At 31.1% G+C, this 26,366-nt stretch overlaps 1 protein-coding gene across 1 annotated transcript; it reads left to right on the top strand.

The window, feature by feature from the left end:
• The first annotated feature begins 14,378 nt into the window (after positions 1-14,378).
• On the top strand, positions 14,379-25,070 carry HELRODRAFT_187944 (hypothetical protein). The gene is made up of 24 exons (XM_009011129.1): positions 14,379-14,658; positions 15,061-15,173; positions 15,235-15,443; positions 15,526-15,619; positions 15,692-15,857; positions 16,216-16,269; positions 16,401-16,496; positions 16,772-16,888; positions 17,194-17,315; positions 17,743-17,824; positions 17,921-18,057; positions 18,709-18,823; positions 19,151-19,321; positions 19,585-19,730; positions 19,898-20,030; positions 20,323-20,489; positions 20,738-20,945; positions 21,129-21,184; positions 22,037-22,132; positions 22,244-22,388; positions 22,539-22,640; positions 23,592-23,708; positions 23,781-23,929; positions 24,562-25,070. The coding sequence occupies exons 1-24, from the start codon at positions 14,629-14,631 to the stop codon at positions 24,713-24,715; spliced, it is 2,979 nt and encodes a 992-aa protein (XP_009009377.1). The 5' UTR covers positions 14,379-14,628; the 3' UTR covers positions 24,716-25,070.
• Positions 25,071-26,366: the final 1,296 nt, after the last annotated feature.

The following is a 26,366-nucleotide window of genomic DNA, read 5'->3' on the forward strand; positions in this document are numbered from 1 at the left end:
TATTTAAGAATATTTAAGTTTAAATTATTTGATTTATATGTCTCACTAATTTTCATTGTGAGTTTGTATAAAAAATTCTGATGAAAATGATAAACAAAAATAAACAATTCGTGAACGCCGTCAACAAGTTCAATCAATCAATCAATCAATCAATCAATTTTATATAAACCAATTTCTAAAAATTAAACTGCACTCAAACTATAACTCGAAAAACGATCAATTAAAAAGAAGTACAGAATAAAATAAAATAATAAATTCAGCACACCCAGCAAAAAAACTATTCGAAATACAATGACTCATTGACAAAAACATCATCATCCAAAAAATATCGACAACAGCAACATGACAACAACAGAGTGACCATCGATAGTTTACTACGCACCCACCAAGAATTCAATTCTGAAGTTGGCGTAAATTTTGAACTTGAGAACGAGATAGGCTTCACTCGTCAAGAAACTCCACGCTGAACTGCTGGTCTCGGTTAGATTTTCATATTGCTCTTCGTGCTGCTTATCAGGCATATATTTTTTCCATGATTCGTTCGGTAGCAATAGTGCCGACCCTGTTGTGTGTGTGTGTATGTTTGTGTGTGTGTTTGTGTTTGTTTGTGTATGTGTGTTTGTGTACGTGTGTCTGTGTGTGTGTTTGGGTGGGTGAGTGGAGGATGGTTGTTTGTTATTAAAAAATGAGCTGATAACATGGGATATGTATAAAAAAACAACAATAATAGTGATATTAATAACATTAAGTTTAACTGTATCGTGTCAAGCGTCAAATTATAAAACAATGCAATGCAAATTTATCCGTGAGTTCAACTTTTTCCAGCGATATTTTTGATGAATATATGAAAAAAAGTTCAACAAACAAATATGTAAATTTGCGGGTAAGAAATAAATGTTGTATGTACACACTGGAATTTGTGTTAACAAAATTTCGAAAAAATCACACACGTATACAAGCCTTTGTATATTAATATATATTCATATAAAGTTAATGCGAAGCTGGTGAGGGAGGAAGCTGGTTATGAAAAGAATAGAACGAACGGTAGCAACAAAAAGAGCAGAAGAGGGGATTGTGGTCTGGTGACATCATCGATGACGTCACATCGGCCATCCAGTGCACATCAAATATGAATGCAGTGCACTCCGCGATGAAGCCGCTAATATTATTACTCTCTGTTTATCGGGGATGACGGTGCCATGGATATTATATATCGGTGCTGATTGTTTCCAAATGCCGTCATAATGGCCTCTTATGAGATTTTTCATTTTAATCATTCTTATCTACGACTTGAACTCTCACGTAGATTGGGAGATGGAGCCAGCAAGCAATGTTTGGTTGAATGATGTTTGAATGGTGTCTGAATGATGTTTGTTTTGTTGAATGATGTTTGTCTTGCTGTGAATTCATTCATCTGTTTGCAACCTTTTATTTTTTAAATTGAATTTAAATATCTTGAAATATTTTTAAACTCGTAGTGTGAAATTCATTAGCTGGCATGAAACTAGCAGTCGAAATGATCCCTTCCTTCGACATCATCATTTTGGCTACTCAACTTTTTAATTTGTTTATAAAATGAGATGCATTAAATTGAAGTGTTGTTTTTTCGCAAGGTTTAATTATTGTTTTTATATTTTTTGGCAATAATAAAACACAAATTTTTAAAACGAGAAATTTATTTCCAAAAAGAAAATGGAATAAAAAACATTGAAACCTCGCTTGGTCACGGCCTACGAAACCACAAAAAACGAAGAAACAAATCACATCGTCGCATTGAAACAAACATTAGAAACAAGAAATAAAATATAGAAACAAAGAGAAGAAAGGAAGGGGTAGCAGTCCATGCGATAGATCAAGAGTGAACGCTAATGGCGGGAGAGCGGGTAACAGCAGCAGCAGCAGCAGACGAAAAACATTTTGCCACAGGCGGCACTTACAAGAAGTCAGAAACAAGAAAGATGAAATCTTATAATTACAGACTTGCCTCAGTACGCAAAATATAAAGTTGGTGATGGTTATGGTGATGGTTATGGTGATGGTAACGATGATGCTGGTGGTGGTGATGATGATGATGAAAATTCGGATGATCATTAAAGAAATGAAGAATTGGCAATATATATTCCGAAATAATAAAGTTGTTGTTGACATGATACGATATGTTCTTAAACCAGCAGGATGCTGATGATGAAAACTCACAACGTTTCGAAACAAGTTATCTTTCGCAGTGCAAAAACAAATTTCAAAAATAAGGCCTCTTAATGTTATTTTAAAAATAAATTTTTTGACGATTTTTTCAAAAATCAAAACTTAAAAAAAAGTCATATTTTATGCCAAATTTGAATTAAACTTCCAAATATACATATTGGAGAAGCGAAGGAAAGGAATATTTAAGACGCCGCCGTTTTATTGCTGTTTCTGTGTGGTGTCTTGAGCTGTAGCATGTTTAATTACTATTTTTTGTTTAATTGCAAACTCTTTGAAGCCAAATTACAATTATTCACCTATGTCTTTCCACTTACATGCACATACATGTAAAAGTTGTACTTATGCACAAACAAGCGTACACATGCTCATACACTTACACACATACAGACGCATATACACACACATACATATTCGTACACGCGCACTAGGTAGCAATTTAAAACACAAAAACATGGATATAAATTTAAGGAGTGCATTTCAAAATTTGTTATTAGTCATAATTGTCTCATGTTGTTCATCATTTGTGGTGGTTGGCTGTTTGTTCTAGATTGTTTTGTATGTATTTGTTTCTTCACGTGCAAGAAACAGCTCTCGACATTTATGTTCTATTATTTCCAGCTATGCTTCTATTTTTTAATTACGTTTCGAATACATCTTCAAAAAGAGAAAGAAAAACTCCGCACTACTGCAATTCTTAAAGTTGCAATTAAAAAAATTTAGTCTAGTTATTATAAGCATTTGAACGGTGGAACACACAGATCTGGCACGAATGTAATGTGCACGGGAAAGCATAGACACACATGAGCATTTCTTACATATATCCGCATCACATACATGCACACATATTGGAAAAAACAATGTTGTTGCTGTTCAGCAATATAAAAATGAGACTTCGAAACAATACAAACACAACATACATAGCAACAGAACAAAAAATGTCTACAAATGAAACCAGCTAACATTGAGAGCTGAAGAAGTAAAGAGCAGGTAGAGAGATGAAATGATGTCGTTTCGTGTTTTTCGCATGAACTTTCTAATAGTTCAACATACAACATAACAAACATTCGCATCATGACATTAAGCAATCAACATTTTAAAAATTCTTAAGAAATAGGAAATAAGCTTAAACTATGATAAATTTTGTCAATGAAATGGCATGCTTCTTCGGATTGAGATAAAAAAATTACAATAAATTTCAAACAAATTGCAAAATGTTGAGTAAAAAAATGTTTTTTAACATTCCAAGCAATCATGAAAATAACCTAGAGTTTACTATAAAAATTTTGTTATTATCACAATTTACTTTAATATGGTTTTACCTAACGCAAATAATATTTTTTATAACCCCAACTCATATTTTCCATGCATCACATCTTGCTTGTCGTTACATTCTCTGCGTTCGACAGTGTTTGATTTATAGAATAAAAAAAATAAAAAAAAAAACTTTGCGCTACCGAGGCCAAATGACAAACACATTGCATTGTACAAATGAGCGGGCAGATATGAAGCACCGGACGACAAAATATTAACATTTCCCCCTCACGTGATCACTGCTGAACTATTTATTAGCGCTCCAATGATCATTCATCCAAGCGTTAACGACCGCAACAAAAATGTTTTCTAAATTCACGCCTGCTGTTATATATAAGTGTGTGCGTGTGAGTGTGTTTGTGTGAGTATGTGTGTGTGTGTGGTGTGTGAGTATATATGTGTGTGTGGTAAGTGTGTGTGTGTAACGTGTATGTGTAAAGTTATTTATATTCCATGTGTTTCGGCGAAATAATAAACTGATAAATTATTAAGAAGGTATAAATGTGAGAGCAGGCAAGCAGGAAGCAGAAACCTAGATGATGTGGTAGAAAAAAAATAAACAACTATCTCACATGAAGACGACGGAGAATATTTACCGAACAGTGTTTTTTAACAACAGAACAAAACACGTCACTACGAAACACACCTTGATACACTTTTAGACAGGCAATTATATTTTTCCATAATTTAGAAAAAAAATTTTAACCAGTTGGAAAGGCTCCAAGAAATAAATTCAACTTTTGTAGAAGTGTACACTGTACAAAAAATGTATGGATACAATTTGTGTTTTTAAAAGATAATAATATTACAATATTAGTTACACTACTTTAGATGACAGTTTAACTTTTTTCACAACTTTTGAAAGTTGTGAAAAAAAGTTTGGCGTGGCTAAAAAATTCATACAACAAAAATATGACAGTTTTTCGTTAAAACCACATTATGATAATAATACTTTAATTATTTAAAGCAAATAGTTAAAATCTCTTCATTTGAATTAATTATTCCTGTCACAATGAATTTACGGCACTTGTTTCAAACGTAAAATGTCATGTAAGCCAGGCCAAAATCTCCAGGTTCTCGCAAATGACAAACGTGAATGTTAGCTACTACATTATTTTCATTGACTGATTTGTTGAAACATAAATAAACTTCTTCGAAATCTCTTTTTCAAATGAAACTTGCTCTGCTAACTGTTCAAATTATTCATCTCAAGTACGAAAAAATTTCCATATAACCGTTTAAAAAACTTTCTCAAAAACGGACATAATTATTTTTTGTTTTAATTTTTTAAAATATCAACATTATGTTGTCGATATTTCCCTGGCACACACCGGTTAAACATTCCCAATGAAAATATTTTTGAAAGAAAGTTGCACCTCAAAATGTTAGCACATGCCAATCTCTTCAAATATCATTTTTAGCCTCATTGGAAGGAGAATATATAAAAAAAAAGCACGAACAAAATTTCGACCATGAGATGAACGCATGAACAGAAACAAAACAGTGACCATGAGAATGTACGCACGAACACAAACATGAAACTGATCGTGAGAATGAACGCATGAACACAAACAAGCGAAAGACTGACCACTGAAATAAAGGCATGGACACAGTCGTGTATATAAAAAAGGAAATACAATAAGATACGTGCCAAGCGAAAACTATAAAAGCATCTAATTTTCTTTTACGGGCCGGCATCGGATGATGCCAAGCGCCCAATCGGACAAAGCACGTTGTGTGTACGTGAAACCGCCGCATAGTGCCCTCTTGTTTTATTGCTCCAATGAACCAACACCGGAAACTGATTTAAAATAAAGAAGAGAGTGCAAGATAACGGCACTCCTTGAATTAAATGTCTTATTGCCTGAGTTGAAATTTGCCATCCCCGTATTGATCAGTTTGCTATATTATTGATGAGGATGTTTCATAAAATTTCTTTTGTAAAAGTACTTAAAAAAAGTGGCCAACGACAAACGAACAACGTTAATATTGACATCATCACCAGATTAATTGGGAATAGTGCCGATGGAGATTGAAGACGCAAGGTGACGTCATCGGTGTCGTTTTAGAATTGTTGGTAACGTTCATTTCATTGGTCATATTCTTCTCTGACTCGTCATCATTTTCAATTCCATCATTGCTCTTCTTACTAACTTTATTTGTGATAATACTCCGCTGTTGGTGATAGGAACATCATTTATGACTATCAAATAAAACTTTCATTAATATTTATATTATTATACTTATTATTGCTATTATAATCTACCTTACGTCATCATGCCGTTATCTGCCATCGAGATAATAATGTTATAATGATGTCTATTTAATCTACACCAAATGTTTTTTCAGAACTCATTTTCAAACTACATCAACAGTAACAACCACATAAACAACAACAACAACAATAACAACAACATTGAGAACAAAAACATTTTTTACAACATAAACAACAGCCAGAAAAGAAACAACATTAACAACAACCGTAATAAGAAAAACATATCCATAATAAGGACATCAGCGTTAACATGGACAGCGGCCCATCCTAGTCATGTAACATGGGCGGGTTTTCTGCGTTCGAGCCGGTTCAAAACCTCGCATCGCGTTTAATAACCTCCGTTTCCACATCGGCACTCGGCTATTAACAAACGTGCATGATGCCGCTAATATCGTTCTGTCTAAACTCCTTTTCTCTTTCCTTTTAGTTTCGATTTCATTTGTTTGTGGTGAGGTATATTTTTTTGAAAAAAGGGTATGGCTTCTTTTGTTTTTTGATTGTTTATGGTATTTGGTATTTAATTATTTACAGGGAACAGAAAAAAACGGAACAGTTTTCCGATTTTCAAAGAAATAAAATATTTTGATTTAGAAACTCATTGGAAACAAAATTGTGAATTTTTAATGAATGATAATAAGAACATGTAATGCACGTGCTCAACCCAGGATTCAAAGTGCCGACGGTAGAAAACAAACTTCAAAAAATAAATTCAATAACAATAATTATGAAAAAAAGAAATAAGGTTGTGGTGTAGTAGTTGTAGGGAATATAGTATGATGTATTTTGAAGATTTGACATGGGAGCAGCAGTTAAAAGTAATTCTGCCACAGGAATTGAACGTAGAAGTTGATTTTTTATTATGATTGGTTAACTGGTTAACAAACAAAAAACTATCCTTAAATAAACAAAATTATTAAAAAAAACAGAGGCAAAGTGAACCGGCTACATCCACCAAACAATTAAAGAACTAACACGTATGTTACATACGGTTGTATGCAACGTTAAACAGAATGTATCTTGTGCTGGCATCAATGAGATAATTAGAAGACTACGAAAGACATAATTATACCTTGAAATATCACCTTGTTCATTTGAAATACAAATGAAACGGCCGAATTATGCACTGCCTCCATAAACATTACCTTAAGACTTACCCGCTTCATGCATCTATTTCACGTTACGGAACTTTGGTGTTCCGTAATGAATTCTTTTTAAACGTTTTTAAAATGTTCTTGGAAACTAATTAGATGTTGAGGAATATTACGGTTGTTATATTAGCTGAATTAATATTTAGTAAGTTAGTAAATTATTCTTTTTCAGAAGAAATGTAATGAATTTGATAGGATTGAATATAGAGGGCGGGTTACAATGCGAATGTTCAACAGTAAAAGTAGTGTCTAGCTTGATTAGCGAAGAATATGTAAAAACTTGTGAAAATGTATCATAATTAAATTTGGGATAAAAATACTTTGCAAAATTATTTATTGAAACTGATAATAGAATTTTAAATAATAAAATTTTTAACATGACAAAATTTTAAATTAAATTTCAAATGAATTGAAAAAAGTGGAAAAATGTGTTATATTAATGACCGGTAATAAATAACAAAGACATGAAAAGCGTAAGTGCACGTAAAATAGAAATATAATGTTTGTGTGGTGAGCGGCGCGGGTGGTGTGGCGTGGTGTGGTCCTTGGTGGCCACTAATTCATTCTTTGTAGCTTGATAAGAAGAAATTATAACCATGATAAGGAGCTGCTCGTCACATTACATCTTCATCGTCGTCGTCGACATCATACTATTAATAATGATGATGATGATGTTGATTGATGATGATAGTCAGGTTGTGATGATGATGATGTTGATGATAATTGTAAGTATGAAGATTATTATGATGATGTTAATGATGAGAAGGAGGACGATGATGATAAAAATGATGATAAGGTTGATTATGACTCCTACAATTTGATAACGATAGTATCGAAAAATCTCGATGACGAGTTAAATATGATTTTCTAGGTTTTACAATAATGATGATAATTAATATCGAAAAGTGTAATTTCAAAAGTCAGCACACAGGCTGCCTTCTAGTGTACAAATATTATTGAGACCATAAAACATCAGCTCCTACCTAACATCGCCCATTACAATAACCGAAGAAAAATAATGGTTTTCTTAACTTTGTTCATATCTACTGACTAAATATTGTTTTATTTCTTCTAGTTTTATATTCGCAAAAAATGTTTATTTCAATTCGATGGCTTCATTAAAATTGAATAATGAAAGCTGAAAGACATTTTTATAAAATTAACAATGTCGAATATGCTGTTGAATTTATAAATTTATATATATATATTATATATATATATATTATATATATAATATATATATACAATATATATTATTTATTTTCACTTATTTATTTATAATACTTTCTACTTTATTATGTACATAAATATATCAATTTTGTTGTTTATGCTTTCAAACGCTCATATAAATTCTCGATTAAGAAGCGCCAAAGACGGCAATGATAAAATCTAATGTTGTTATTTTTCTGATGTCTCAAGTTTTACATATGTTTTTATTAATATTATTATTATTATTGTTGTTGTTGTTGTTGCTATTGCTAATAATGTATAAACGTTTTTATTATACATTCTTTGCTATATATAGTTCCACCTATATTTATAATGTTTATAAGATGAAGAACGAATTAAACGTTAAAAATTATTTCTATTTTCATAAACATATCTTTAAACTAATCGTTCTTTTAGTTCATTATATTTATTAAATCAGTAGTAATTTAATTATCAAAGCAGTTTTGTTAAATTTCCATGCACTTAATAAGTAGCGGCATAATTAGTTGGACAAGTAACTGTTTGGGTGATCAAACACAACAATCAGCCTGTGAACAATTGATTTATTTCAGTTGGGTAGCTGAATGCTTGGTTTGTTTGCGGCTAACTTCGTTGAAAATCCTAATGTCGATTTATCATGGAACATATTTTGCTGGAATGTTGTTGATGATATTGTTTGTAACTTTCCTAAATGAGGAGCCATCTGCGAACGTTGCAGTGAGTTACGGACCTGATCCTCTTTCGACTGTCGGTCAGCCAATTTCCTCTGCAAACAAGTTCGTCATTTGTTACCGGCATACTTTTGCGTTGTTTACAATTTTTCAAATTTAAACATTTTTTTCGAAATTTTTAAAATTTTCTCTAAATAAATTTATTCAAGATAATTGATGATATTTTTTTATTAAATAGTTTTATTAAAGCAACTATTTCACAACTTTGAAATGTGGTATTACGATATATAAAACAACGCAAACTTATTAATAAACAAAGTTAGTTACTGTTAAAAGATCATATACAATACGAGCAACATTTAAAATATACCTCTAACTAAATAGACAACACCAATAGGCCTAACTAGAAATATGGCTGTCTCGTTGCTGTTTAATTTACGACACTGACAAACAAACTGATTTGCAGTTTACTATGTTTACCCATCATCTTCTTCTTAAAAGATTTTTCTTGCGCAATGCTAGAAACCTATCTTCACTTCTTAAAACGTTCACATCGAAACAGATAAAAATAAAACAGACCATTCTGACAACGAGTTTTAGTTTTAAAACTGCTGTCATTGCAGAAGAACAGAATGACGATTATGATGATCTAAAATGATGGTTTATGAGGATCTTAAATGATGATGACGATGACGACGATACTGATTTTCTTCAATTGCAAACCCGCTAAACACCTTTCCATAGTTTCCTATTAAGAAAAAAAAGCGTGAAATAATTTTGGTTTAATTAACTTTAATACCGGTATGACATTTTTAACAGTTCAAGAACGTTTTAGAAGGCTTTTTTTCAAAGTTTTAGAAAATTTTGCGCAACTTAGTAAATTGTAAATATTTCAGAAAGTTGTTTAATAATTTTTATGAATCATGATTTAAAAAAAAATAACAATTAAAGTACCGAGAATTGTTCAAAAATGTACAAATTCGAAGATTCCGTTGTTTTATACACAAAGGCGTTCAGTGTTTGTGAAAAAACAGCGTTTATTTTTTATTTGTATCAGACTTACGAAATTATAGGAAATAGGAAATTCCACTTTCTCCAACGTACACATGAACCAAAGAAACATAAATTTGAATCTGCAACATATCGTTCTTTTATTTAACGGCATGTTATTTTTCATAATAGTAGACAATTTTTAGATAAGAATGTGTAGAAATTCGCTATACCATTGGTATGAAATTTATAAACTAATTTTTTGTGTCCGTTAAACTCAGTAGATAATTAAAATCAGTGAATGACCTAATTGTACGTGATACTAAAATATCAATTAAATAATATGCATGTAGAGAATGCTGTCAAATTGTTAACATTTACACAGTATAATATGAAAAGTAATATTTCATGAAACATGTAGATTCTATTAGAAGTTGTTCGGCGGGTCCTAACCTTGCACCATTCATCATTCCGTCCTTCTATTCACTTGTTTTATCATGTTTCATATTTTTTTCTGTCAGCAACATCATCAATCACCTATTCGTCAGAACGACATTTTCATCAATATCAACACGTAGTTGCGTTTTTACGTGATCCCATGAGAGGCTGCAACCTAATTACATCCGTCCCATAAAACAAATTTAAATCTGAAACTGAATCTTCACAAACCACGTTCGAGAAAAGACTTCCTAAGCAACAGCAAAAGAGATGGAAACAGAAAAAAAACCGGGCAAAAATAAACGGCCATTTTATAGTTATAATAGCGAGGCGATGATGTTTGAATAATTGGTCTCCATTTTGACTAACGGCCTCAATAGGCCTCGGTAGACAAATTTTCAAAATGAAATTCTTAATGAAAGTTTCTCCGTTTATGTTTAAAACACTGACGACTTCATTACGCTTTGACGCTTATTTCAAATAAACATCCTCTACACGATGTTTGTGTGGGCATTTTGTTTTAACTTAATGTAAATGTAGCTATACATAGCGATAGAAAAAAACACAAATAATGAATTTTGAACGGCAAATTTCGATCGACAAACTTTAAAAAATGAAAAATGCTATAAATAACTAAAATTACAATTGGTAATTCAAAAAAAATTCTTCCAAAAAAAAATAAATTGTATGAAATCGGAGCTTCGAAAAAATGACATTTATGCACTCGCACTTTGTTGAAATAGAAATTATTTTGAAAATATGTTAGCAAGGATATAAGAGGTCTAATGTGACTCGACACGCAGCAAGAATACCCAACAAAACGCAAAATATAAACGAGGTGAGAGAGGTGAGGGAAAGGGTGCGAGATGGCACCAACACCACAAACAATCTCATACGCCCACCATGCGATTGGCGAACAATGCATGTCATCAAGATTATGAGAACATTATACAAACAATCAACTTGGCCTGGGCATTTATAATGTTGGCAAAAGGCGACGAATAATTTTTTATGGAAAAATTTTACGCGAAGTAATTTATTGCGAATGGTTGATTTTTTTAAAGACGGATTGTTTGGTTGATTCATAATAATCAAATAACATATAATATTTTACACACATACAACACACAAACAATACATACACAGAAAAACACACATACATATGGCTTATATATATATACACATATTTTTTTTACAATATTCTATAAATTCTACCGAATGTTTGGCGTTAATATGTTTTGGTAGAATTTATAGAATATTGTAAAAATTATGGTCTATTACCAACATATATACATATATAAATGTGTGTGAATGTATGTATGTGTGTGTGTCTCTGTGTGTGAGTGTGTGTGGTGTGTGTGCGTGTGTGGGTGTGTATGTATGCATTAATGAGCGTTGTAAAGAAAAAGCAGTTTAATTATCCGAATCTCTGACGAACGGCCCATCGGGGTACAATGATCATCGTTTTGGTGACTGAGGTGTTGTTGTTGGTGGAGGTGTTGCTGGTGAGGATGTTCATGTTAACGTTGGTGTTGAAGATGATGATGGTGGTGGTGCTAATCAGTGGTGGTGAGTGAGATTGGTGGTGGCAATGATGACGATGTTGTTGTTGATGATGATGATGTTGTTGTTGTTGATGATGATGATGATGATGATGATGATGAGGATGTTGACTAGGATAACATGGTCGATATGACAAGATGAAGAAAAATATTTTTTGCAGAATGCTCGTTTAATGTTAATTTCGGTAAAAAATATTTCAAATATGCATGTAATATTGAGAGGTTGATGTATGAAGATGAGGATTTTATGATTTTATTCATTTGATCTTTGCATTTGTAAGTTACTAAATAGCTGTTTTTTCCACTTATTACTAAATCAAATAGAACGGAAATGATTTTTTGATGTTATTCATTTGTAAAACTCCTCTACATGAAAAATTACTAAATAGCTGTTATCTCCATTTATGACCAAAAAGGATTGAAGTTTTAAAAAATGAAAAAGACGTTGTCTCCAATACCACATGGCGACATAAGAACAAAGATAAAAAACAAACCATATTATAGGTAGAAAATGGCGGGGTGAATGGCAAAGTGACATATTTCCTATAAATTACGCCTGAGGTAAAAAAAAGTCAAAGAACTAAATAGAAACAACAAGATAATCAGTAGATAGGTAATATTCCACTTCTATCGACGAAGTTTCCTCTACCCCTTGCCTACGCCTCCGGTATTTAATAACTATGTGGATTGCTTTTAAATTTTGTGACAGAAAAATAAGTTTGGACCAAAAAATGACAAGTTAATGGGATGAATTCCAAACTGTGAACATTCAAAATTTTAACACAAACAAACACTTCTTTCATATGTTATAAAAAATTGACATGCTAACCTTTAAGAGACTTCATATTTTGGAATTGTTTCAGAGACTTCGTTGTGCCAAAACGTTTCAGCGATCTTTTCGCTTCACCATTAATGACTGAAATGCCCAAAATTTGTAACAAAAAACAAACGTTCAAACTAAACTTTGCAAACTTCATATTATCTATTATCAAAATTTATTTATGTTTGGTTGCTTGTAATTTGTTGTCAACAAAAGTTTTTATATAGGGGACTTTGTTTCTTCACCTGCTTATAAGTCTTCATGGCACGCATGTTTCCTTATAAGCATGTACACTACGCAGTACGATCATACATGTGCGCGTATCTGTAATACATTAGTACGTACGTACGTTAGGCAATGCAGTTGCGTACAAACACATTCGTTCTTTTTCGATTTGTTAATTTGCTCAGTATAATTTTCATCCTTTCAACAATATATGTAAAATTATTTCACAATTGTTTTTTTTCTGTCTTCAAAATATAAACAAGCAAAAGTAAAATCAAATTGAATACAAAGGAAGAATGTGTGAATGTGACACCATCGAGCAATATTTGTGGCTAGTCAAACAGAATAGACGAATGATTGATTGGTGCAATATAGCATGCGTGTCTCCAATATTCACAAACTTTCCTGCCACGCAACTCCGTTTCCACAATTCGCACGTTGGCATTTAGGCTATGTTCAATTGAAAAAATTCATAGTAATAAGATTTTACAAAATATGAACTGTTCCTTAATAAAATCTTTTATAATTTTAAACAAAATAGACCAAAATTTTGATCATGTGAATAAAATTGAAAATGTTCTCCAAGTAAAACCAAAATAATTTGTTTAACTAGACCAGTATTTGTATGCCATTCTTATTGACTTTAAATTAATGTCATCTTTCATGCAAACTGCTTCAGTCGATTGTATGCTAATGCTAACGTTCTTTAATTCAAACGATTATTATCGTTGATGATTGATGCGACGAAGTTGATGTTCGAACTGATAGATCCGATAAAAAATATGTTGTCATGTATAATATTGTATCATGTTTCGTTTTGTATATGCACCTGTGTGGATATATCAAAATACATTACTAAATATGAAAATACATATATGTATTTTCATTTTAATTAAAGATCGGATAATAAAATAAAATTGGTGCTAATGCTAACAAAAATAACCAAAAAGATCATTAAAAACTAAAGGGGGCAGAAAAAGCAAACGGAGATTTGGCGTAAGACGTAACAATGTTTGACAGGAGGTAAGAAGTGAGAATGAGAAGACGTTCGTATTTGTGTCTATATATGGTAAGTACTCAGAAAATAATTTAGATTGAGACTTGTATATTGATGTATAAAATTTATAAACGATTCTATATTTTATATGAAGTCAGTGTAAGAGAACAAGATACGGAGATATATTAGAAAAGATAGGGGCATGAGCAATTAGACTAGCAGCAGAGTTAAAAGCTTCACTCGAAGGATAGAGTGTTGAATCGTTGAATCAGGAAGACCCATAGTAGAACGAGTTACAATAATCACTAATTCCAAGATAAAACTAACGAAGCATTTTATACAATTAACGTCAATAACTTTTTGTATGCCATCAAGAAATTTTCATCTATGTTCTCAAATCCTATTATACATTGAATTTGGTGTTGTTTTAGCCGCCAAAATAAAACGACACCATCACACCTATTCATTACCATTTTTACCTGTATTAGTTCGTGTGGATGATATATCAAAATAGACATTTTTCTGATATAAACAAACGAGATGTAATTTGACAAAGCGTTAAAAATGTTACTAAACTAAAGTTTTCGTTTGATTTTTTGAAACGAAATTGAATAAAATAATCTTGTGTTGTTCTCTATCTATCTATGGCTATTTTGTTCAGTGCATTCAATAAATATTTTCAAAGAGTTTGAACTGAAGAAATTGTTCATCGAAAAAGAAAGAGTAAAAGCAAAAATTGGAATAATAATTTATATTATTAATTATTGCAGTGCTCTTATGGGTCCAAAGAGAGAGATAGCAATGAAGGTATTTATTTGCTTTTATGTATGGAACCTGAGTCAATCTTTCTCTATTATTCTGCTTTAGTAACTTTAGTTTAGTAGTTTAATAAGGTATGTAGAGTGTATGACGCATTTTTATAAATAAGCAGTTGAATTGGCCTAGCCTATTTAGTATTTTGTGTTTTGTCACACTTGTCATTTGTCAAAACATGCTGAATAATTTTAATATATGTGTATTATAATTGTATTATATTATTAACATTTATAATATGTATCTATCTATAAATAGTAATATTCATTCATATGCTTACATCCTAAGATGAACTATAAAATTTAAAAATAAGTAGAATTTGTAAAAATTGTCACACTGATTAGCTAATTTTAATTAATCATTTATAATTTTAAAATTTCCCTTTAATTAATAAAGAAAACAACACAGATGGCTGGTGTTCTCGAGGAGGGCAGGCAGTGTGGTGTTGGAGATTTTGTTCTTATGGATTCTATTGATCTTAATTCTTTCATGAAAAACTTGCAAATAAGGTTTGTTTTGATATTACTAGCATTATTTTTCAGTTAAAACTTAATTCTTTCCTCAAATTAGATTTGAAGCCAACAAAATTTACACATACATAGGAGAGGTGATAGTATCTGTAAACCCCTACAAAACCCTTGATATATTCAACAAGCAGTACATTGATTCCTACAAAGGCAGAGAAATTTTTGAACGACCTCCCCATCTTTTTGCAATTGCTGATGCAGCACATAAAACAATGAAGAGGAAATTCAAAGACACATGCATTGTTATCTCAGGTGAAATAAATTTATTTATTAGTACAATGCCACAAAACATTCTACAGTAAATAGTGACCTGATGTTGACCTCTGCTTACCAGGTGAAAGTGGTGCTGGAAAAACAGAAGCTTCTAAAATTATTATGAAATATTTAGCCTCTGTAACCAACGTATCAGGACAAAAAGAAGTTGAAAGGTTGGCAAATATTTGGTTTTCATTTAGGAGATTTTTATCAACTTTCAAAAAATTTGTAAAAAATTTTTTCAGAGTGAAAAATATCCTGCTACAGTCAAACTGTATTTTGGAGTCTTTTGGTAATGCCAAAACAAACAGAAATGATAATTCAAGCAGATTTGGCAAATACATGGACATCAACTTTGATTTTAAAGGTGATCCAATAGGAGGACACATTGAAAATTATCTTTTAGAAAAGGTTGGTTATTTGAAATTCACTTTCTTCATTTTATAATCTCTTAAAAAATTTCTGATTTTTTAAAAAATACTTGATTACTTGACTAGTTTAATCTGTGCAAAGGAAAGAGTACAATGATAAGCAAAGCATGTAGACTTTATAAACTTTGATATGTATTGTCATGCATAACCAAGAAACGTTTGAGTTAAATTATGTAGGCACAATTCATTATAACTAATTGTTGTTACCAAAAACGAAAAAAAAATCACATATGGTCTGCAGCAAAATTAAACTTTCAAACATTTTCAGAAGAATTGTGTCAAAATTTTATATAGCCAATTTATAACATAAAATGTAATTTTGTGTAACAATTTTTCAGTCAAGAGTTGTACACCAACAGCCAGGAGAGCGAAACTTTCATTCATTCTATCAGGTCAAACGCCATTGAAATTTATTTAATACATTTTTCATAAAACATCTGTGGTATAGCTAGATTCTTTTATTTTATCTGAATTTTAAAGTAATAGAATTTTTTTATGTAATTAGATTTCTTTTTGTAAACAGTTATTGCTAGGTGGAGAAGACAGGCGGCTCTCAGAATATGGATTGTCAAGAGATCTCAAATCTTACGCCTACTTGAATCAAAGAGGAGATACTGAAGTAAGACGATTGAATAGTTTGTTTGTTCAATTTGTTGCATTGCGTGAAAATTTAGAAATTGTATAAAAATCAATATTGATTATAAATTTTCTAAGATACACTCCCAAAGAACTACATGGCTGATAAATGATGACAAATCGTCCAAAGCAAATTCCGTAAGTTCTTGGTCACCATTGTTCTGAATGATGATGAATGATAACTGTTCAATCATTTTTGATAAAACATTTTGTAATAACAATAACTATAATAATAATGTTAATAATAATAACGTGAAGGGCGGCCTGGCTTCTGACAAAACAGATTACAAACTCGTTAATGACGCTGTTGAAATTATTGGGTTTGGACAAGCTATTGATACCATGTGGAAAATTGTCTCTGCCATTTTACACTTGGTACGTCGGATGTCATTCTACACATTCTTTTGTTGGTTGTATTGTGAAATTTACAGTTAAAGAATATGTATAAGAATGAACATTAACTTTTTTAACTATAAATGTGATTTTCAACTGATTTTAAATTAAAAAAATTGTTAAACAAATTTGATATGACTAGTTATTTCATACTCAGTTACGTAAAATTTTTATGGTTTGATGTTAAGTAATGAGTCCTTAAGAATAAGATTCGTATAAAAATCGATTCAGCGACATTTTTTACTGATGTTTTATTTATTTTTATTTTGTTTGTTCATGTTCAACAGGGAAACTTAGAATTTCTGGCAGAAAATGATGATGCGAAAATAAAGGACAAAAAAATTTTGAAAAACATAGCATCACTGTTAAACGTTGATTCTACAGAAGCTGAGAAAGCGCTCTGCTCCAGGTATTTATTTTGGAGGAGTTATTGATTTAATTTGTTGTAATGAGGTTATTGATTTAAGATATTTACATTGAAAGCATCTCATTATGTTTGAAGTAAATGTGAGCCAAATGTGTTGACATGTTCTCGCTCATTGTTATGCTGATGTAAGCTACTCAGGTGTCATGCACACACAAACATAGTTTGAAAATTGTTTGCACTGCGTTATTTGGTTATTGTGACGCAAGAATTAAAAACATGTTCATAACTGTAGAATGTATAAAAAATTTGATCGTTATGATCATTACTAAGTTCATATTTATTTCTAAAATGCGTTTAGAATACACCTTTTTTTCTTTTCTAACACATACGGTGCAATTTTATGCTGAATGTAAAGAATTTAATAAACATGTCAATTATTTGTAGTAAAATTAATGCTCCATGGATTCAGAGTAGTTGCTGCGAAAGGAGAGAGAGTTGAAAAGGGTCACACGGTTGAACAGGCTGCTTATGGAAGAGACGCATTTGCGAAGGTCATTTCCAATATTATATTCCATTATTTATTTAAAAGCTCTGTTACTGACAATAATGTTATTATATTGTTTAAATATTGCCATTTTCATACTCAGGCAATCTACGACCGTTTATTCACGTGGATCGTGGCAAATGTAAACAATGCAATTCATCTAAAGACGACTGGCAGTAGCAAAAACACAATCATCGGTGTTCTTGACATCTATGGCTTTGAGCTTTTTGATAATAACAGGTTCATGCACCTGTTTTGTTGTTTTAAAATTTACGATTTTTAATCGCTGATTGTATCACTGTAAAGAAGCTTTCGTCCTGCAGAGGTATGAAAGCCAAATCAATGCTTTGATATAACCAGTGCAAATTTAGATAGTTGATAACAGTTTGTGAATATTTTTTCTACTTGATTTTTTCTATTTTGTCCAGCTCATGTTACGTCTGACTTTGCTTAACCTTCTACTTTCTGTTTAACTGAAGTTTTTCTTCTTTTTTGATTTAGACCGTGTCTTCTGTTTCTTTCTCGAGCCTTCAATTTCTAACGTTTTACATTTTATTATTCAACTATTTTTCTGTCTTTATACTCGCTTAGTCTTACTTTTAACCACGTGTTCCAATTTCTTTGTCCCATCCAAATTAACATTAAAGTTGTTCTTTTTAGCATTGAGCATATGCCCATCGTAAAACCTTCTCAGTTCTTTACAAATGGTCTGTAACTTTTCGCCGTTCGAATTTGCTGGAATAAATTTAACATCATTACAGCTATTGTTTGTTATTTTTCTGCATAGTATCATTCAGATAAATTTTTTGTTGTTAATATTGTTTTATTGAACAGCTGTTTTTTTTACAAACTACTGTATAGTTTCATAAAAAATGTTTTCTTGCCCAATAGTTTTGAGCAGTTCTGCATAAATTACTGCAATGAAAAGCTTCAGCAACTTTTCATAGAGCTGGTGTTGAAGCAGGAGCAGGAAGAATACACCAGGGAAGGCATCGAATGGCAACATGTCAGTTAGGAAGTTATCAGCGTTGCATTTCCACTAAAAATAATTTCAAGATTATATAACATAAGAATTGATTCATTAAATTTGCTTCAAACTCGCAAACACAGCATAATTCTCACATGGCGCATCTTTGAGTTTTGGACAGACAGGCTTTCGAACCAGGCCATTGTAAAATAATAGTGCTAACTCGCCGACCACATGCGGATGTGTGTGTGTGTGTATGCCATATGATTGTGCGATAAGTCTTGAAATATTTTTCTAGATATACCACATATTATATACTTCATGTTATATGCCATTCATGAAAATTGTTCATCTCTCAATATGCAGATAGATTACTTTAACAACAAGATAATCTGTGATCTGGTGGAGGCGCCTCACAAAGGCATCTTCGCTGTACTCGATGAGGCCTGCATAACAGTTGGTAAGGTTACTGATCAGATGTTCCTCGATGCTCTCAGTGACAAACTGAAGAACCACAACCATTTTGAAACTAGAAAGGTTTACGTTACCTATTATTTTTCTTTTGCTTTGAAAATATTTCAGCAATGTCTTGTTTTGATTAGCAATAAAAACGTTGTGACACTTGTAATAGAGTGTAAAATTTGTTCGTAACTTTCTGTATTAGTTAATCTAATTTGAAACCAATCTTTCACATTTTTATGTGTAAATGCGATAACAAATAAGTATGATTATGTAAAAAAATTTATATTTGACTTTCTCTTGGAACTTTTTTTTTCATTTTTTTTTCATTTTTTTGTCAGAACAAATCGAATGATAAGACTCTAGAGTTTGGAAAGGAATTCCGTGTGGTGCATTATGCTGGTAACGTAACATACTGCGTTAATGGTTTCATCGATAAAAATAAAGACCTCTTGTTTCAAGATTTCAAACGATTGCTACATAACAGGTGGTTTCAAAAGTTTTCCTCGTTATCTATTTAAATGCCATATGTCATGTTTAAAATTGTATATCCTAATTTAAAAATTTCAATTTTGCGTAATTCGATGACGACCTAAAAACGTACTAAAAATAACTTTATTATAGTTATGATTTTTCTATTTTGCTTTACGATAGTTCGAACCAGATAATCAAATCAATGTGGCCAGAAGGAGCAAAAAGTGTCGACGCCGTCACAAAGAGGCCTACAACGGCAGGGACCAGTTTCAAAAATTCCATGATTGAACTCGTAAAAAATCTGGCTTCTAAAGTTAGTCGACGATACGATTAAATTTAATTACTTTATTGATTTCTACTGATTTAACGCACGCTGGTTTTTAATTTTGACAAAAATTTCTCAATTACTTCGAAATTTTATCTACCGCGTGCATAATTTATAAATAATAATTTTATTATTTTCTGATGTTTCTTATTAATTTTTGTACTGCTTACATTAGCTGATTTAATTAAATATTTGTCTGAAAAAATGCTGTAAAATCTTATTAATTTTATTTATTCACCTTTAACAAAATTTTTATAAATTTGTTTTTATCTGCTCAAAGGAACCTTTTTACGTTCGTTGCATTAAACCAAACGAAGACAAATCGCCAGTAAAGTTTGATAGAGAAAGATGTGAACACCAAGTTAAATATTTAGGTCTCTTGGAAAATGTTCGAGTTAGGAGAGCTGGCTTTGCTATCAGAATGCCTTATGACAGATTTCTTAAAAGGTTTTTCCTGTTAATTTACATCTCTCTTTATTTTCGTATATAACATTGAGAGCATAGGTGGGAAGAGTGTTGTGAAAAATAAAATATGTAAAATTCCAAAAAAAAATATTTAATTTCCACCAAACTTTTTAGAGTATTAACAAAAACACTTAACTAGAGTGGTAGAAACTCTTCTATTACATTTTGTTCTTAGAAAATTTTTTACGCATTGTTTGAATACTCAATTGAACACATCACCACCACATCAGGTATAAAATAATATCTGCCTCTACCTGGCCAACGTTTCGAAAAGGATCAGACCAGGATGGTACCAGGCTTATCATCAGAGAGAACAACTTTGAATCAGATGTCAAATACGGAAAAACTAAAATTTTCATCAGAAGTCCGAAGACTATGTTTGCTTTAGAACAGAAAAGAGAAGATAATATACCAAAAATTGCAAAAATTATGCAGAGGGTTACTTAACAGTTTTTAAAAACTTTTAATATTGTAGAGTTGGTTGGATTGTCATTTTGCAATATTTGAAAAATATATTCTCATATTCCAACTTTTCTTTAAAGATTTTTAATTTTTAATAATGCTGTATCTGATCTGATATAGTAAATAACTTAATCACGACAATAATTTTTCAATTGAAAGGTTTGGAGAAATCATGTTATACGTTCTTACATAAAAAGCGTTAGAGCCAATTTAGGGTCAGTTTATAAATCATGTTTTTACTTTTATTTTTGATTCAGAATTTTCTTTGCAAACCATAACATTTGTTTGCATTTTCCAAGTAACATTTTCTCTGCAAGTTTTACTTGAATTACAAAAGCGTTTTTATTGTGATTAATAAATTAATATAATAGTTTCTGAAAAAACAAAAATGAACAGTTTGTTGAATCAATGTAATATTATCATTAAACAGCTACTAGTTTAACAAAAAACATTAGTCTGAAATAATAAGTAGTATTTGTTTTGAAATTCACTTTTTAAAAAAGTGCTACAGCGACGTCGTTTCAGGTTAGAAAAGGAGAAAAATTTCATTATTTCGGATATGAAATAGGTGACAAAACAGTGGCGGATCCAGAATTTTGCGATGGGAAGGGATGATTTTTTAAACATTCTAACGTTGATTGGTCTATTTTGCTGAGAATCTTTCAATATTTTCTCAATATTTCCTTTTTCACGATCTGGTGCGGGGACGATATATGATGGGTCATGAAAACTGAATTATCAATGTGAAAATATTACATATACAAATTAAACAATAATACATCAAACAATTATGATTCCTTGGGGGACTGCCCTTCTCAGATGACCCTTCTTTGGTGCTCATTGAATCACTGTTAGGTTAAAAAAACAAAAGGTTAATGAAAGAATTCTATCAGTAACGTATCTAATTCAAGCCCATTTATCTGAAGACATAAATTGGAGCGATTGTTGATAAGTCATTGCATAAAAAACATTTTCCATTTAACAAGATCTGTTGAATGTCTGATCATCAAAAATAAAATATGAATAAGATGAATTATTATTAATAATGAATGACAATAAATGATCAGCAAAGTGACAAGCAAAAATTCCCGAGATTCAAAGTGGCCAACTCCTCCAAGAATCATGGTTCCCGTTGAACCTATTCTCAAGAAAATCCATTCTAGGTAGTGTTTTTCTATATGAAGGTTTTCCATATTATCTACTTGCATTATATTTTAATCAATTTCATCAACTGTTGTAGTTTTCAAAACTTTCATTTGATAATTTTAAAACAGGTGGAATTGTTATATGAAATTGAAACAAGTTTCGACAGAAGACTTGCCTACGCTAGAATTAAAAGTTTTTTCTGCTGATGTGCTTAAGGGAAGAAAAAAAGACTCTACCCCTGGAAGGAAATGGGAGAGAAACTATTTAGTTAATGTTAGTATCTTGAATCATTTATAAAATTTAATTTCCTGGCCAATAGAGAATGATTTGGGTTAAATGTTGACCAAAAAATTATTGTATCGGATTAAGTCTGATTTAAATAAAAATTTTCAAACTAAGCAAGAAATTTCTTATCAAATGCAGCCAAAAGAAAACAGAAATAGTGCAGATGCAGAAAGAACTTTAGATCTTCTGAAAACCCAGGATCAATTCAGAAAAATTTGGTTTTCTAGTTTCATCAAAAAGGTGACTGTTTATATAAAAATAACAAATCTAAACTTTTCTGCATAAAAAAATCAAATAATTAAAAGCGTTGTAAACATAATTTTTTAAATCAACTTTTCATCTTCATTATTTCCCAGTAGTTTTAAGGACCGTCGAGGTCAATGATAGTTACGTTTAATTTAATTATCATTTTTAAAACAGCAGTAGACAGCTTGTGGAAAATTTAAAGCAGTCAATTTTTTCATATCATCCGGCCACCTTCTTCTTTATTTTTTTTTCATACTTTTTTCATCCATCTTTCTCTGCGTCAATAATGTTATCAATCTTTCTACCGATATGTTGGAATAATCAGTTATCTTTCTTTTGTTTTATCCACTATTGTTGTAATTCTATTTAATCTTTCCACCACTCGTATATTTTTTGATATTTCATTTCAAAGACATCAAGCTTTCCGATGTCAAGCCTTTTTGCTTTTAATGTCCCTGATTCACAAATGTACATAGAGTAGTGTAGATATCCAAAATTCGCTAATGGTTGGCAACAGCTTGGTATTCCTATTTTTCACCGTATTTTTGTAGGCATTATCTGCTGCTATTTAACAGCCCTAGTAGGCAAAATCATCTGCATTTTCAACTTTTTTTCCGTTTATGCATATATGATTTCCACTAACTGGCACTACTCATAAATCCTAGTTAGCTTATTTCGTAATCGCCACTCAATTTATTTAAGGTATATGTACTAACTCATCTAGTGCCTGATACTATCAAAAATCACAAGTCTCTTATGCGAGTTTTTTGAAGTTTTACCCTTCTCTCTTTCGCCGTCTCCATTTTCTCAATAGTTTTTCTTGTTATTGCTAAACTCCGATTTTTTCTAAAACGGAAAGCTTCTTTGTTTTTAACTTAGTTTTTTTCTAATGCTCTTCTTAGTCTATATTTTGCTAACAATTTAATAGTATAATTTCACATTTAGACCAATAGGTTTGTGAAAACTTCAGATAGAGCGATCGTGATCACTGACAGATTCATATACAAACTTGATGGCAAAAAACCATTCAAATGTTTAGCAAAAGGAATTCCTATATCAGAGGTTAGGGATATTATAACAAACATAATATCGTTGCATGTACGGGTCTAATTTTCTGCAATTTTTTAATTAAAGATGACAGGTGTGAGTGTAGGACCAGGCTCAGATCAACTTTTGGTGATTCACTTAAACAGAGGAAATGACTTAGTTGTTAGTCTGCAGTCGTTATTTAAATTTGATTTGGTAGTTGAAGCTGTTGGAGCCATAAATCGACTTTTACATCTGTAAGTTTTGTGTGTCAAACTATTTAATATTGCTTACTACATTATTTACTTGTTTTCAATTATGATTTCCAGATTTGTTTAAACATTATCAAAAAAAATTTGTTTAACACTATTTATAAACTTGTTATAGTAGCGCAAAAAGTTTATTTAAATTAATTGAACAAATGTAGGAAAGTAAAATATACATATACTGTGTCGCTACTCTGCTTTGTTGATTCCTTGTTTGTTGTATTAACTTTGAACAAACAAGGTATCAACAAAGTATATTATAGATTATAGTGACACAGTATATATATATATATATATATATATATATATATATATACATTTGAGCATCTGGGCACGTACACAACGTATCAATTCGAACACTGAAGATGGCATAAGAATACAGAAAAAAGCTTTTTTTATTGAAAATGATTTACGATCAACCGTTAGAAAAATCGAAAAGTTAATTGGGAAGTTAACTAAGGCCGAACATGCTGTGATTTTCATCAATTATATATATATATATATATATATATATATATATATATATATATATATATATATATATATATATATATGGAGAAAGAGAAATATGGTTCTCATTGAGAAACGATGATTATAAATATTTTGTTTATTTTATGTTATAGGCAAAAACAGAAGTTACAAGTTAATGTCGGCAAAAGTCTGTCGACAATGCTAGGCAACAAACGCAAGCAAGTAAACATCGTTCAGGACGGAGTACCCTCTGCCACTTTCGTTAAAAATGGAAATGACATTAACTATTTGTGGCCACAGAGTTAAATGTTAAAGACAACGATTACTTGCTTTTTTCAACATAATTTTGTTAAATAATAATTTGCCAACAAAACTGACTTACACTAAAATTGACCTGTGCACTTTTCATGGCCAGTTAAAATTAAATCTTGATACAATTTTCATCCTGTCTTTTGTTAATAACAATTGGTGATATTTTTGAGCAGCATACACATCGTGGCAAAATAATTATATTGTCATTTTTATGTAACACAATCTACATTTTCATAATTTTTTAAACGTTAAGTAAAACATCGTTGTAATTCATTGTATGAAGTTTTATGTTGACGCGTTTTGATTATATTTTCTTTTTTTGTTAAACGTTCATCTTGAATAAATTTACATTTAATAATATTTTATATAAATTTTTATTATGTTTACATATAGAACCAGTAGCCATATAGAATCATATCATTGTAAACCTCAACACCTCAAGATGAGAAAAATGATTTGTGTACAATGAAAGTAATACAGCAAAAAAAATAATATGTCTGCTTGCCTCAAATATACATGTGAATTACATCAAACTATAATAAACATAACAAAATGGCAGACGCAACAAAAATAATTTAGACATTTGCTACTTTGAGTCATTTTAAAGATTGGAATAAAAAATTTTTGAATCACGTGAAGTTGAACTCGTCATCAATATTTGCAATCCTAATTTATAATTTGAATAATGATACATAAAAGTACAATCTCTTTTAAACATATCTTTCAAATTATTCAGAAATAAGTTAATAAGAATAATAATGACACAGATGATAATAAAATAATGATAGCGTTTTACAATGGAATATATATATATATGTGTGTGTGTGTGTGTGTGTGTGTGTGTGTGTGTGTGTGTGTGTGTGTGTATCTGATTATATTGAACAAAACTAACTGGACATTATGTATATAACAATCACACAACAGTTAAACAACATCGTTCAGTTTGTCAGTTGTTTGATTATGAAAATCTTTAGATATATCATAAATTTCATGATAGTGTGTGTTGTTTTCATTTTTATTTTCAACTGCTGATGCAGATGATGACGTTGCATTGTTGAATAAACCAAGAGATGAGAGATCCTCTTCAGCTAAATGTTCAAACAACAAATTTAAAAGACCATTGTTTGGATTTTTTGATTCTTCATCACCTCCAATAACTCCAGCTGATTTGGATTCTGTCTTTCTGCAAAGATCTTGAACATCGATGGCCTCAATCATATGACCTCCATCTCCATTTTCATGCAACTCAACAATTTCAGCAAATTCATCTATCGCTCGCTTCTCAGCTGTTTTATGAGATGAAACATGAGCAGCTAAGCTGAAATCGTATTTGAATCTGCTGCCACAAATGTCACATCTAAATGGACGTTCTGAACTGGTGAGTATAACGGAAGAACATGCAAGCTTTTTTTCAGACACAAGGTCAGATATCTCTAAACCACCTGGTGGATGGCGTTTCAAATTCTGTTGTCCAACTTGATGTGAATACATGTGAGCCTCATAATTAGAATATTTAAAAAACGAATTTTCACAGTGTTTGCAGTAATAAGGTGGCTTACCATGAATACTTTCAATAGAGTTGGCAGGAATGACATTACGTTTGCATATGTGTACAGACTCTTTGTCATGATAGGCATAACACATT

The sequence above is a fragment of the Helobdella robusta genome (assembly GCF_000326865.2).
Source record: "Helobdella robusta unplaced genomic scaffold HELROscaffold_1, whole genome shotgun sequence".
NCBI classification, from domain to species: domain Eukaryota; kingdom Metazoa; phylum Annelida; class Clitellata; order Rhynchobdellida; family Glossiphoniidae; genus Helobdella; species Helobdella robusta.

Coding starts and splice junctions, on each gene's coding strand:
- HELRODRAFT_187944 (XM_009011129.1), top strand. CDS start 14,629: ATGGGTCCAAAGAGAGAGATAGCAATGAAG. Junction 15,620..15,691: donor GGACAAAAAGAAGTTGAAAG/GTTGGCAAATAT, acceptor AAATTTTTTCAG/AGTGAAAAATATCCTGCTAC. Junction 23,930..24,561: donor ATAAATCGACTTTTACATCT/GTAAGTTTTGTG, acceptor TTTATGTTATAG/GCAAAAACAGAAGTTACAAG.